A 15,990-nucleotide genomic window follows, 5' to 3' on the forward strand; every position below is an offset into this window, starting at 1 on the left:
ATTTTTGGCTGTGGCGGACAGAAGGGGTGACGGAGTGGGGAGGGGCACGGGTAATTATTGAGTTAGCTCATTTTAAAGTAAGATAGAAAAACTAATTGCTGTAGAGGTGCTGAGTTTCAATGTATGGGTACTCCAACAACCCCCGAAATGGCCGAAAAAAACAAACAATGCTGGCAACTATTCCCTTGTAAATATTTGCTGCATAAAATGTTCATTAAGTTAAAAAAGCTCTATGGAGAGAAGGTGTCTTTGTATTGTGTGTAATCAGCTTATGCAGGGGTGTCCAAACTCCATTCCCAAGGGCCAGTATCCCACATGTTTTGAAGGTTTCTTTCCAGCTCATTAGCAAGCTCAGCAGAAACTTGACAACAATCCTGATCATTTGAATCACGTTGTGAAAGAAGCTCAGTAAAGATGCAGGATAGCAACCCTCAAGGATCGAGTTTGGTGCTAACGCAACATGGTTTCATGGGAGTCTTTAAGAGTCGTAGAATGATGACAGTAATTATTTATGAGGGACACATAATACTTTATTCAACATTCATTCACATTGAAGATGATAAAGATTCACAATGTATACCAGTGTAAATGTTTGGTATACAATACTGTGTGCATGACAGGTCAAGAATGTGCAAAAAAAATAAATAGGTAAATGAAATTCAAAATACAAGCTTGTGGTTCAAGTTATCCAATAGACTGAGATAAAAGAACTGGATTCATTGGTTATCAATATGTTGATGGAAAAAAAACACGCACACAGCAAATTTTTTGCCTTAATCTCTAGTCAGTTTCCTGGCATCTTTTAGGCTTCACGCACCGTATATTCCGCACTATAAGGAGCACCTAAAAGCCTTAATTTTTTGAAAAAGCTTATGGTGCGCCTTATAATCAGGTGTGCCTTATATATGGATCAATACTGAGATTGGGATTTGTAGATGGGGAATGAACTGATAAAGTAAGCTTTACCTGTTTCTTTTGTGTGTTTACAGTTGAACAAGGTTGGTCTTATTGACATTGAGTTATTATGCTATATAGAGTTTAGAGTTATTATTTGAGGTATTATTGTTATTACTTTGAGTATTACTATATCGTGATTGAAAAAGGTTTAAAATGTCATTGAGGGTGCGCCTTATAATCCGGTGCGCCTTATAGTGTGGAAAATATGGTAATTAAAAGTATAACATTTGAAAGTATTTCCAAACAAAAGACACTTAAAAAAAGTGCAAGAACAAGATTTTGGAATCTCTTTTAAATACATTTCAAAAGATCTTAATTATCAGGGAGTAGGGGCACTTTTTTCTATTTTACAGACCAGTAGTAATACTTTTATGTATTCTACAGCTGATTGGGGAAAAATCTATTGCCGCTTGGGTTCTAAGAGACAAAGCGATCCGAACATATTATTCCAATCTCAGAGTTAGGAAGGAGCTGCAGCTGCTCATGGGAAGTCCGGCTCGTTTAAATAAGTCTAGAGGGGGAAAAAAAGCAAGTAAAAGTTTCTCCTGTTTGGAGCATGCAAGCTATCTTACCGGTTATTTTTATTTCCAGCTGATAAAAGGCTGTTTGTATTGAGTGATTTGCTGACTAGCGGCACACTGGAATTGATGTTTCTTTACAAGAGTGACTCCAAGTGCTAAGAAACCACAAATCGAATCTAACAAGTTAGATGTGTTTGTGTGTGGATGGGGGTTAATGAGGGTTTCTATTGACATAAAAGTAAACTCAACTTGATGGAAATTCACCTGCAGGAGTGCTTAGATTGTGTCACTACTAAAGCTGAAGGTTCAGGAAACATATGAATTACGAGTTACAACCTGACAATGTAAAGTTTCGCTTGTTAGAAGCTGTACCACTTCTGTGAATAAGTGGCACGGAAACCACCATTTTCTGCCTCAGAATGTTCTGAGAAAGTTGTATGAGACTTAAACATAGCTTTACTTATAAAATATGAGTAAGACTGCGTTCACATTAAAACCATTCCGTTGTAAAATATGGCCACCGCAATCATGTCCAGAGAGAAAGCAGCCTCCATTTAAGTTACTTTTAAAATTCAAAGATCTCTTACTTTGAAGTATGAAATCCAAACAAAAAAAAAAATGCAATATAAATGCATTAATACACAATTGTTTTTTGTCATTAGAAAATGGATTTCATCAAAGTGTATGCCGTTAGCAATCACTTGAGACCTTCCTCTTGTAACACCACCCACCGGTGTTTAATGTTGTTTTTGTGTTTCTAAAGCAAAATGTCTGGACAAAAGTTTATCGACTCTACTTTCCAGATTGTTTAGAGTGTGGAAGTGCGGAACAACAGGCATTGTCGACTAGTTATTTTCTTTTGACAACACGTCAGTTGACGTCTCTTGGATTGAGCTCTAAAAAAAAAAAAAAAAAAAAAAAACAGCCTGAACTACAGGAAGACCCATGGAGCAGAACCTTCCATCTGAACAATTCTTCAGTATTTATTCATGCTACGGTATACTGTAGCTGGCGTCAAATTTGTAAATTGTCCTATTGCATTTTTATGTATACCGCAAAACTACTGTGGCCCCAGTTAATCATTCTTGATCTTCAATTGTTCCTTAAACCTCCCAAGTATTGAGAAGTGGTCCGATACATTAAGTACCTTGTCGATCTCGGGTTAGAGATAGTAAACACACATTGGGCTTTGCTTTTTTTAAGTAGCGCTATTAGTGTGTTTTAAGTCGGGTTATTTTCTACTGAGAAATGAAGTGAAAGTCACAAGCTAGCACTGCTTATCATTGTCCTCGGTTCCTTTTGTGTTAGCTTGAACGTTTACTCAGTATTACTGTCATAGTGCTTATGTCTATGTGTGGGCAACACCCCCTGATGAGAAGCACTTGTGAAAAATCTTTTGGTAGAAGGGGGAGAAGACCAGCTTATTGAAGTTGACGAGAGTACAGAAGCGAACAGCGAGTTCTTTTAGTTCCTTGCAGATGGGTGCAAGACCTCCAGGCATAGGAGGGGGGGTCTTGTGTTGACTGGACTCCAGACTTGCCAGCAGGTAGCTCCTAACACGAGAGTCTGACAAAGAGGGCAGATACAGGCAAAAGTCATTTCAATCCCCCTTCTGCAAAGACAAAACCACAGTGGGTATCACTTACCCATCAACTGACGAACCGTGTTGTCTGGCTGCTTAGTGGCTGAGATTTGCCCCATCAGAGTGTTTTTTTGGTCAGTGGATAATGTGGCGTAGCCATGCTGGCTTAAACATTGACTTAGCTCCAGGCACAATTTCTCTCCAGTGGTCACCAGGGTCTCTTGCAGATTGAAAGACCTTGGAAAAGGGAAAACAACATTTGCATGAAGCAAGACAAATCAGCTTGCTAAAACTGTAAAACCTTTTTCCTTTTAATTAATTTTAACAATTTGTTTTCTATTGTGGCCAGAGTTTGCACTGCGTGGCAACGCTGCAAATTACAAGTACTGTACGGGAAACTGTCAAATCAATATATCTCTGGAGTAGTACTAGTAATCAATGCAAGTACTGACAACAAAACAATATAGTGCCTTTGTTGTCATTGTACAGCAGGTATATAACAAAGTTGCTGCTCTGATGCATATTAAATAAATATAAACAGAAAAATAGACTGTTATGATAGGACACAAAACTTCCCGCTCAAATAAAATCAAATGAAATTAAAATCATTTTAACGGAGGACCTATCTTTTCCATATATCCCAGTTAACGTTTCCATCTGAGTCCCATGTGGGTTTTAACAAGGGCACATGCGTATGGGTATCATTTGGTTTTGCTCCTGGGTTCACGTCGACCATAAAAATGATAATCATTGATAAAAAATGTATAAGTATACCAAAAATGGTATCATTTTTAACACTGACAAGAGGAAAAGGGAATATAAAAAAAACTTTCAACAACTCTTAACTGCTTTTTTTCAGCATTCATACAGGTTAAAAGTTTGGCTAAGCAGAGAAAAAACCCAAGTCCATTGAAGTGCCTGGAAAAAAAGATGCCAATCCTTATTTTGTCATAATTAATTTCACATGGCAAAAACAAATAATTTTCCCTGGGGTCATGCCCCCCGGCATCACCCCACTATTTGAGAAACACTGCGCTCGAGGCACACCCGTGTTAGCCCACATGGGTTTTTTACCGTGTCTTAGGTGGGTTCCAACTGGTCAATTTTATTTGGGGACCGAATGTGTTCCACTTGTATCTGCTCATGTGGGCTTGAACTAGATTCTGAATGGGCCTTAACTGGGTTCTAGCTGGGCAAACTATGTATGACCTTGTAGCCCACACTCGTGTTTACCCATTATGGGTTCCATCTGGTTTTGAAAGGCCACCACATGTCAGCTCACATTGGCTTTCATGGGGTTCTGGCTGGGTGTTAGGTGAGTTCTTATGGCTGACCCAAGTTTTCCCCAAGTGTGTTTGCCTATATGGGCTTGAACTGGGTTCTGAAAGTGCTTTAACTGGGTAAACGCTATGCGACCCATGTACAGTGGCGAGAAAAAGTAGGTGAACCCTTTGGCATTTCTTGGATTTCTGCATGAATTGGCCATAAAATGTGTTCCAATTTAAGTCACAACAATACTATAGTACATTCTCCTGAAGTAATACCCCACAGAAAAAAATGTTTGGATTTTTGTTTATTGGGCACAAGATGTAAACATTCACATCACGGAGTGGAAAAAGTATGTGAACCTTAACTTTTAGTAGCTGGTTGACCCTCCTTTTCCAGCAATAACCTCAACCAAACCTTTTCTGTAGTTGCAGATCAGACCTGCACAACGACCAGTGGGAATTTTGGGCCATTCCTCTTCACACAGGTTTCTTTCGTGGTGTCCAATCCATTCTTCAGACATTTACGTATTGTGGAAGTATGAAATAAAATGTTTGCATGCGCCAAAGAAGTTTGTAAGGCTTTGGCTGATGCTCGAGGATTCCTTCTCACCTCACTGACGCAGCGCTCATCTTTGCAGGACGACCTCGCCACACCTGGGGAGAGTGGCAACTGTCTTGACCTCCCTCCATTTGAAGATTATTTGTCTAACTGTTGAAACATGGACATCAAGGCTTTTAGAGATACTTCTGTATCCCCTTCCAGCCTTATGTAGCTCAACAATTCTTGCCCGCAGGTCTTCGGAAAGCTCTTCGGTGCGGGGTATGGTTCTCATCAGACAACGCATCTTCTGAACAGCTATTTCAAAACTAGTGTGAGTTTTTAAAGCGCAGGACAGCTTGAATCAACTCCTGCAACTCGTCACACTAATTGAACTCCCATGTTAGATGACACCTGACCAATGTTCCCTCTATTTTCAATGCGTCTGAGCATTCACACAAACTTCCTGAGCAGGCTTTGGACCAAGGTGAGCAACTTCTGACATGCACCCAGTCAGTCACCGTGCGCATATCTAATGTCGCTCCTAAAGTGACCTACAGTTCAGTGGGTCAGTTCAGTATTTTTCAACCCCCAATGCTGTCACCGCATTCAGGGACTTCAGTGCACATTTGTATTTGTGTTCATTATGACATCATACAAGGCCTTGATTGGGAGCTCCTGGATAAAAATGGAATGGAGTCAGTCACTAGCCTGCGACTTGTGCGACGTTGGACCTTTCAACCAGGACAATGATCCAAAGCACACATCAAAGTGCACACAAGAGCAGTGGTTCCCAACCACCGGTCCGTTGATCAACTGGTACCGGGCCGCGTGGGCCGCACCCAAAATATTGTTTTGGAACTGATTTAGTTTATCAGTTCATTCATTTGTTCTTTGTTTGGCGTGATGTTTGTTTTTTGGCGACGCTTCTGGCCGCTGTTGATATTACATAGTGAGAAGGATGATGAGCTTTTGACCGCAGTCGGTCGGTCGATGACGCACACCCGGTCCGTAATATAAATCCCAAGCGTTTACCGGCCCGTGGTGATAAGAAGGTTGGGGACCGCTGCACTAGAGCATGGTTCAAGATGAAGGGCTAGAACATTTTAGAGTGGCCCTCGCAGTCACCAGACCTAAATCCGATAGAGAACCTCTGGTCGGACCTGAAGAAGGCTGTTGGAGTGCGCAAGCCTAAGAATGTGATTGATCTGGAGGCTTTTGGCTATGAAGAATGGGCCACGATAGCCACCGGTTGCTGCAAGAAACTTGTGTCAAGCCATGCTTGACGCTTGCAAGATGTAATAACAGCAAAAGGATATTGTACTAAGTACTAAAAAGATATGAATATGAATAAATATGAATAAAACTGATCTAAAACTGACGATTCGATCACATAAAAGCCCTTTAATGCTTTATGAGAAAAACAATTATGTCATTTTAGTTGCATCTGGTTTGATAACAAGGCCTTTATGATGTCATTATGAACACAATTACAAATGTACTCTGAAGTCCCACAGTGGATGTACAGCAATGGGGGTTGAATAATTCTGATTACAACTGCATATCACATAACTCAACATTTTGTCATTAATGAGCAAGGAAGGAGGGGGGGCTCTGAGTAATGTGCCGGCTTTGGGTACTTATCCCGTCATTTAGGAAGGGATAGCTGAGGTGAAAAGTGTTGCACAGGACCAATAAAGGAGAACGATGCATCACAGCATTTGGAATAATATTGGTTTTGATCCCGAAAAAAGTTACTTTCAATTTCATTTTTTGTAATGGCCAAGAGCTAGAAAGTTATTTGTTTGTTGGTTGTCTTGGCTCACTGCCCAATGGACATTTACCGTATGTTACTGCCCCTTTAAGGCAGGGAGAGAGGTACATAACACTGGCCCTTTAAAAGCCTTGGCGCCTGCATCACAGGGGCAGTTGAGATTGATTGCAGATTAGAGAACAATGTTTCTTTACCGTAAGGTTTGGCCTTTTTTTTTTTTTTTTTTTTTGAAGAGCTTTGGAACTACTATGGAAATAAATTGATCGTTTTATTGAATCAAAGATAGATCTGCGGATTTTTAATTAGAACCAGGCAGGTCTCAACTCGCACGTTAAAAAAAAAAAAAAAGTCATAACTATTTTTGTTCGTTTTCAACAAGTTTGTTATTATTTTTTTTATATCTTGAGCAATACGTGTTTTAGACATGGCAGAATAGTGTAATGTATATTGTATTTGTCACCATGGCAATAAATGAGCCACGTTGTGAAAATAAAAATCTCTCCTGCCTTAAAAGAAGTGCAATTCTTTTTTACTTTGGCTTGGTGAGTGGATGTGTCGCTGCTTGTTCGTTTCGTGAGGAAAAGGGGTTAGCATTTGCGTCTTTAATGCTGCACATCACTGTTGTTAGCTTGCTAACCTGCACTGGGTGTATATCAATCAATCAATCAAACTATTTGTATAGCCCTGAATTACTGAAGTCTCAAAGGGGTCGTATATGCAGGGCTCGTTTCTGTCAATGCATTTGTTTGGATGGATAGTGTAAGTGAAACTTATCGTATGATTGGCTGGACATTTTGTCACTCGCTGTCACGATGCAATATGGTACAGAGAATAATAGTATTGGTCTAAATCAGATAAGATGAGGTCTAATATTCAATATCATTTAATCAGTTTGTATCGCATTTTGTTTTATGCGCATCATAGCTTTTCTTGTGCATTGAAAACGTGCGAGCAGTGCGCAGTTGCGCACGCACGCAGCTTAAAGGTAACACTGCACCTGACTCAAATTAGCTCTTGTAGAAGTCATTGACCTTGGGGTTCACATACTTTTTCCACCCTGTGATGTGAATGTTTCCATTTTGTGCCCAATAAACAAAAATCAAAACTTTTTTTTTGTGTGCAGTATTACTTTAGGAGAATGTACGATTGTAATGTTTTACCTTACATTAAAATCGAAACACATTTTATGGCCAATTTATGCAGCAATCCAAGAAATACCAAAGGGTTCACATACTTTTTCTCGCAACTGTATGACACACTTGTGTTTGCAAACTATTCCATCTAGGGCTGCACGATTAAGGCCAAAATAATAATCACAATTATTGTGGTCAATATTGAGATCACGATTATTGTTATGTTTGGTCAAACATGTCAAGTTGTTGCACTTTTTTTTTTAAACAATCAGTATATATATATAAACAAGGCTTCGAGATTTGATACTTACAAATAATAATAATAAACTAAAATAAATAAAGTAAATAATAATTATGGCAAAAACCTGGGACACAACAGCCTAAAAGTTTTTTTTGCAAGAAAAAAAAAAAACGGTTCAAAAGTACCAGAGTCAATCGAAGTGAGTATGGACAGTCAAAATGTAATTTTAGGTCATTTCAAAACCAATTTATTCAAATTTTTTCCAATTGGATTTTCCAAAATGGGTTTCATTTGACAACTAGCAAGCTATATATTAAGAATCAGGTAAGAAACTCAATCCTACTTCACTCTGGTGCTGATGAGAGGCTGCTAAAAGTACCAGAATCAGTCGAAATTAGGTATGGACTTGGCAGTCAAAATGTCATTTTTGGTCACTTCAAAATGAATTTATTCCAATTTTTTGCCAATTGGATCTTTCAAAATGGGTCTCAATTGACAGCTAGTATGTTAGATTAGGCCCTAATCTAACATACTAGATTAGTCTCAAACTCCAGTCCTCGAGGGCCGCAAACCTGCATGTTTTCCATACTGCTCTCTTAAACACACCTGATTCAAATGATTAGGATCATTTTCAAGCTCCTGCAGAGCTTGCTAATGAGCTAATACTTTGATTCAGGTGAGTTAATGACAGAAGCATCAAAACCATGCAGGATTGCGGCCCTCGAGGCCTGGAGTTTGAGACCCCTGGTTAGGGGGTGACAAAAGGCCTTTGTCATGCAAACATGTGGGAAACATTGTCATCTAAAGGCTTTTGAGGTGGAATTGAAACCCGCAAAACCAATTTAAGCATTGTCATTGCGTCCCACCCTAGACGCGTGAAAGAATACGCGCGGAATCTCGCCGGCCGCCATGCGTTTTGCAGCATTTTTTACTCAGTGCAGCTTTCCCCCTCGGTCAACCGATATTCTCCCATACTGGTGGCAGTAAATGGGAGTCTACAGCATACAAACAACACTAGTAAATTCAAACAATCAAAATTTTTCCAAGCTTTTTTTTTTTTTTTTTTTTTTTTTTTTTTTTTTGAATCAGACTCTTCTCCTTTGTGTGCGTGCTCGCCAGGCGTTGTTTACGGTATTCACCGGCCTATAAGCAATACTTCGTCTGCTATGTTTTATGCCCGTAAAGGAATTACACATGGTATGTGTTGCGGTAAATCTGGCCATCTCGGACACTGCGCGAAGGGGCGTGGTTGCCGAAAAGACTTAAGGGGCCGTGCTGAACTCATGGGACGCGTCAAGCATATACAGTGATCCCCTCTACTTCACGGTTAATGGGGGCTGTCAACCCCCCGTGAAGTCTGAAACCCGCGAAGTAGGGTATCAGTTCCTAGATTTCTATGTACGCCCCAATATAGCCACAGTAACCATAAACAATCCTTTTTTTATTTTTGTATTTTTTGCCTATTTTATTTCCTTTCTCCTATGATTTAACATTACATTATCCTTATTAACATTGTTGTATATTAATTAAAAAACTAATATTACTTAGTTTGTTGAGAACTTGTTCTCAGGACTGGTTATCTGCACCAAGACTCCGGTGAAAGAGAACGCAAGTCATCACGTTGAACTTCACATTTATTTTGGCTCATGTATGGTGTATCATGTAGTATCTGTTGAATAATAAATCAACAACAATCTTAAAGTCAGTCAACTAACATATAAACACTTAATCTATGAATTTACTGTATTTTTAGCCGGCATTAGCGGGTTAGCAACAACTAATACCAACTACAAACTATAAAGTGCAACCTCTACACATACGAAACCATAAACAGAATAAACACTCATCGCTTACTAAGCATAGGCAGTAGCGTGCGTTATCAACATGAATGATAATAAACTATAAATATGAGCTTATGTTGTCATTCACTACGTCACCGTAACGAGCCGAATGACGCACAGAGAACGTAAAACAGGAAACGGAAATATTACGTGACCCGACAAATTAAAAGCATGCATTTCAAAATAAGATAAAAACTTCACGAACTCTAACGCTTAAAGAAAAAAACATAGTTATTAACTAATATTACTTCGTTATTTGATGAATACAGTACTGTATAATGTACTTTTTTGCTTTTTTTCAATTTTTGTAATTTTTGCACATTTTTTAAATGATTTTTTATTTTGAAATATTTTATTTTTCCTGAAAAAAAGGAAAAGTACTGAGACCGCGATACCTGAGACCGCGAAGTAGGAGGGATCACTGTATCACGCTGTCGCTTGCTATTTCTTAAGCTTAATGAAGTCTTAACTTGCGTTTGCCTCCTAGTGGAAGGATGACTGGAAGTGCTTGATTTGACATGCAGTACGGAGCCGGGTTTTTAAATGTTAATGTCGCCCAGGATCATCTTACTTAATAGTGGCAACCAATATCGTGATCACAATAAAAATTTGATTAATTGTGCAGTCCTACCACTAAGCATTAGGGTTTATTAAACGGATGCTTTAAGCAAAAAGAAAACTTGTGCCCTGCAGTTTTGAAAAATGTGGACCGTATTCATATTGGACCAAAATGAGGATTTACATAAACAGTACAAAGTAAAATTCTTACAATTAACTGTGGTGAATACTCTAGGTGTAAATTTAAGACATCCACTTTGACAAAAGTTGTCTATGTAATGATTTACAAATTTAAAAAAAATGTTCGTACTTACTGTGTGTGCATGTCTGCAAGCATAACGTGAACAATTTTTTTAAGCGTCTCCATGAGACCTGGCAGCCCAGAGATGGTTTCCCCCATAGTAGTGTAAACGATGAGTAATATAGACGACAGTAAAACTAATTGTTCAGTCCTCTGCTGCATTTCCTGGAAACGAGTCTGATCCATCAGCACTGTCTAGGTAAAAGAAAAAAGACATCTTTGAGAGAAAATCCAACTGCAGTACTCAAGTAGTCTGTTTTTGTAAAAGATTCACAGACTGAAGAAAGTTCTCAAAGAATTCACCTCAGGAAAGGGCTCTGAGAGGTGGTCCCACTTAAGTAGTTGCAAATATGCTTGATTATGGACATTAGCAGGGAGAAGATTGGTGGGGTCAGATGAGGCAGCAGCGGAAGAAGCTTCCCTCAACTTCTGCAATGTGTCTTGGAGCCATTTTTCAGTGTAGTCTAAAGCATCTGAGAAAGAGGAATGTGTTTTCCAACTATGAAAGGATTACTCAACATCGTTGTTAAAAAAAAAAAAAAAGTGCACTTGAATGTTGCAACTTGAAAAAAGTATTCATACCAAAATTGAATCCAAAGTATTTTGTCAGGATTTTGATTGATCCAAACATATCAGCATACAATCATAAAGCAGAATGGAAATGGCGTGTGGTTTCAAAGTGGTAAGTGGCTTTACTGTAAATATGAAAAATGCAGTGCGCATTTGTATTCAGTTAGAGAACGCTAGAGCCCTCTAGTGTAACAGCATCATGCCAACATTTTAGACAAGTCCAAAACATGGCATTATAAACATATATATCCCAAGCTTTTAATATCAAGGAGTACTGCTCCATCTGAAAATTTAAAATGTATGGTACAGCTGCAAACCTACCTAAAGACAGGTGCATTCACCCAAAATGGTTAAAAAAAAAAAAAGGCCTGTGTCACGTCGTGGCATGGCGACGTGAGGCGGTGGAGGGAAAGGGGCTCAAAACGCAGGAGGACGGAGAGGGTTTGCTCAAACAAAAATGCTCTTTTAATAATAAAACAAGGAAAAGCAGAAGACAAAAACTTGACAAAGTAGCAAAATAAATGAGGAACGGAAATATAACTCACGAGACTAAATGGGACTACGGGGGAAGACTGGAGGACGAGTACAGAGGCACAGGGAACACGAAGAGACGAGGGACAATAATCCGACAAAAGCAATAGAGGGACGGTGGTTTAAATACAAGGAGACTAATTACTGAAAACACACTACAGCTGGACGGGGACAGGAGGCAGGGGAACCGGATAGGCTAACACGAGAGGAGCAGGGGCACACGGACAACAGGTGGACGAGATAAAACTAACGAGACTGAGAAAGGCAGATGCAGGGAAAAACAACACGAATGAATGACGAAATGAACCAGGAACTACTTAAAATAAATCCAAAAACCCGAAAACCCCAGACAGAACGGGACAGCCTGCCAGGAAAGACAACTGCAGGTTGCCACAAATGTAAGTATGTGGGCAAAAATAAAGAGGAAAAAATGCATATACACTGTGCAAAAATGAATGGAAAAGAATGAAGAATATTGTTATAAAACTGTGTACTCTAAATGCTGTATTTATATGGCTACGACCATGTGAGTCTGGCCTGTTCAAAACCAAGAAATGGATTTTTCACCTGTATGAAAGCTAACTGCATTTTGATTGGGTATAATTTGTGACATGGCCACATTGAGCAACTGAGATGCAAAGTTTGATAACCGCAAAAGAGGTGGCTGAGACAGTCACTTATGAAATCTTGAGGCAGGAGCCCGAACCCTGCTGGAGTGTTGGCGGGATAACTTAGTGTGTGACGGCCTGAATACTGTACTTAAAAGAAATAATAGGTTTCTTTAGTTTTGCATAAATAAATGTATGCTCTTACTAGGCTGTCTGTCAAGAAACTCCTGGAATTTGTTCCTCTCATACTCAACCGAGTGCTGCATCAGATGGGGTCTGATGCTGTTTACAGCAAAGTTAGCCATGTCCAACTTCATCAGGTGCAATACTGAGAATATGGCCCTAAGAGAATGACAGAAAAAGAAGTTACAACTTTTTGTAAATTTGTCTAGTCTAAGTGGAAAAACTTAGTACAAACTTAGTACAAAAAAAAACAACTTCCAGTACAAACTTAGTAAAAAAAAAAAAACAACTTCGATCTACAATCGAATTATTCTTTCATCAATTTTTCTTTACATTCTCAGGCTGTGAAAGGCATGATGAATACATTAGTAAATGCAGGCGAGAGGAATATCATGCTGTTGAATATTGCCTTATTTTCCCCTATAATAGCATTGATATTAATATATTATTGATTATATTAATATATTAATAGCATGTATTAGTGACCTAAAAATGTTTTCTATCAATATTAAAAAAGATAGACAGCAATAGATTGTTGTTACCTTACTTAAAAAGAAACAAGTCAGAAATGTTCTTTGCAAGAAGATGTTGAAACTATTCAAAACCAGCATTCTGATTAAAAGGTTGACTTCAGAGTTCCCCTCTACTCGCAAAACAGCACCCTATTAAACAGGGCTTTAAAGGGACAATGTTTACGATTTAGACCGTTTTTCATTACGGACATCAGCCTCCTGTCGAGTGCCACCCCCCATGTAATATAATTTAATGATAACTACACCTACAATTATATTTAAAATATACTGTTGGTGGTTAAGCACACATTTATTTGCTACTTTTTAATCATCTATTCTTAACAAAAAAACGGTCAAAGCTTACACGTTGTCCCTTTAAGTAAGTCAACCGCACATTGGATTAAGAACTTACTTGAGCAAAGGGACAAACTCAGTGATCCCCTTTAGTTTATTGACATCCTCATCCCTGCAGGGGGCACAAAGCGACCCCATCATCTCAATAATAAAATTGGATAGAGCACCAACATCCAGTGCTCCTTTATCCGCCTGCTGCTGGATAAGAGTCAGGTCAAGTACCTCCTCAATTCGGGACCGCAAGTGACTATGGCCAGACAGCAAGAAAGACAGTAACGTCTGCAGATAAAATAATGATTAATTAACTATGGGTAGTAAATAAAAATAACAAAAGATTCACAACATTGATCCTAGTGACATCTCAAGAAAGCAACCTAAATGATGGCAACAAAATACATTTTAGTGGCTTATGTTTGTAAAATCAATTGCTTGCATGTAACTTCCTGGCAATTTTTTGTTTTTTGATAGTGTATTGGAAATGCTGATGAAAAATACACATTGATGGCATTAAATACCTGTCTGTCATCTTGATTACCTATGATTCATGAAGGTCCGGGATCTTCTCGGAACCATTGACAATTTAATATATGACTTACTGGTTACTACATTTGTGTCCTCCAAATATGGAGTCATGCCGTTAAATTGACAGACGTTAGATGTATGTAAAACTTTGAGCAAAATTGTACAGTATACCACCACAAATTGGCAGACAAAGTTGCGCTTGAAGATTTTGTTTTGTTTGTGCTTTTGCTAATCTAGTTACAGAAAAAAATGGTATAACTGGATAAATCCCTAATATCCTTTGAGATAATATGATCCTATATTGAAGTGGTTCACTCATTAATTTGCTAGGTGAAAAAAAACCTAAGGTTGGTATTCTAGCGAACTTCACCTCTTTAATTTCAGCCAGCTGTTGGATGACATGGCCGTACTGTGGTGGATCCTCCTTTAATTGCGCTTCCAGATAATTCCAGAAAACTTGATGCACAATGTCTTTTACTCTGCGCTCCACACTGTACAGGGGCAATGGAGGAGGTGGGGTTATTTATATATATATATATATATATATATATATATATATATATATATATATATATATATATATATATATATATATATATATATAAATATACCATCTTTCCAGCATGCAAAACACCTCACCTTCCTTCAGGAAGCTCCGGCGGCTTAACTTGAAAAGACTGATTAACCATAATTTCATGTGCCAAAACCATATTGGTGACTCCTTTTGCTGTCTCCATTAACTCCTCCACAGACACATATCTGGGTGGGCTGGCTATGAGGTAAGAATAACAGATGTTTTTTGTTTTTTTTTCCCATTTTGAACAGCATCATATTGTGCTGTTCTACAAACATTTGCAGCAGCAGGTAGTAAATGAATAAACATTGTTGTGTTCAGGGAAGGCAGGGCAATGGTTTGACGTAGATGATTTTGAAGTTATGGTTTGACAGAGCCGTTTAGATTTCCATGTAAATCGAACTCTCTTTACCTTGTGGAAGGTTTGCTCCTCTGTGTGGACTCGGTGTATTTGCTCGGACCCGCTTCCTCACTGACTGCTCAGAAGCATCCTGTGCACTCTCCTCAGACTCCTCTCCACCCTTGATGTGGTCAGCCTCATTTGGCATGCTCAGGTCTGCAGAATATCAAATGACAAATGCAGACGACTTCTAATGTCTTCTCAAAAATGTCGATGTGAGGTCGTCACAAGCACATTAGTTATTCTATATATTTCTAGAGACAAACATGAATAGTTTGTTGGGATGTTTATTTTATAAAGCGTTATGAATAAGAACTAAAATATGTTGTATTGGCTCGTCAAACCCAAGGGTGGTCTGAAAGTGCGTGACGCTAACTCTGAGACGGTGGGGGACGCAAGCGACAAACTCTCTTTACAATCGTACCGATTGCAACGTCACTAACCTTATGCTCAGATGCTTCTTAGATGTTTCTTAGGAGTACAGGACTTTCTTCAAATTATCTGACGTTTGCGCAAGCCCTTAAATTTATCAACGTTTAGAGAGCGGAGACGCAGCTGCTCCCTCAAGTCCGCTGCTGCGACATAAGTATGTACACGCTCAACGGTCGTGGAACATAGGAAACGGTTTCACCCACACACAGAAAAAAAACAACCAACAAAAAACTGTTTACCAGTGATGGGGCGTATTGTGCCGAAGATTCGGAGGCTGTCGAAAAGCCCAGGAAGTGTTGTGTGTAGCAAATCGTGATTCGTTCTGGGCCCGTGACGTCAACGGGACGTGAACGCTCCACTGGTTCTAGAAGCGGTTCGAGCTATTAATGTGTTCAAATTATCCACGCGGGTGTCAAGTGTTTAGATATACGATTTACTTGTAAAGCTTTGATGCTTCATGAGACGTCCGTGGGACAGGGTACCCTTTGCCGGCTGTCACTTCCGGGGTTGGGTGGGGCGAACATGACACGCCGTTCCAGCCCCTTCCACTCCCTTGAAAATATCACGCTTTAATTTTTTTTTACCAAATC

The 15,990-nt window shown here is 39.1% G+C and overlaps 1 protein-coding gene across 2 annotated transcripts; it reads right to left on the reverse strand.

Annotated features, from left to right (window-relative positions):
* Positions 1-511: 511 nt before the first annotated feature.
* Positions 512-15,928, reverse strand: tcp11l1 (t-complex 11, testis-specific-like 1). Of its 2 annotated transcripts, XM_088418331.1 has the most exons (12): positions 15,838-15,928; positions 15,640-15,764; positions 15,412-15,543; positions 14,981-15,124; positions 14,634-14,766; positions 14,365-14,485; positions 13,531-13,751; positions 12,629-12,765; positions 11,018-11,187; positions 10,728-10,909; positions 3,125-3,297; positions 512-3,044 (listed from the first exon to the last, which is right to left on the reverse strand). In XM_088418331.1, exons 4-12 carry the CDS (start codon positions 15,114-15,116, stop codon positions 2,827-2,829), a joined length of 1,491 nt encoding a protein of 496 aa, XP_088274457.1. In that variant the 5' UTR covers positions 15,117-15,124; positions 15,412-15,543; positions 15,640-15,764; positions 15,838-15,928; the 3' UTR covers positions 512-2,826. The 2 variants fall into 2 exon arrangements, with proteins under 2 accessions (XP_088274457.1, XP_088274454.1); XM_088418328.1 differs by lacking the exon at positions 15,412-15,543 and having other exon boundaries at positions 15,640-15,885.
* Between the last annotated feature and the right edge of the window lie 62 nt (positions 15,929-15,990).

This window comes from Hippichthys cyanospilos, chromosome 6, assembly GCF_059441005.1.
Source record: "Hippichthys cyanospilos isolate Australia breed blue-spotted pipefish chromosome 6, RoL_Hcya_1.0, whole genome shotgun sequence".
Classification (NCBI taxonomy): Eukaryota; Metazoa; Chordata; class Actinopteri; order Syngnathiformes; family Syngnathidae; genus Hippichthys; species Hippichthys cyanospilos.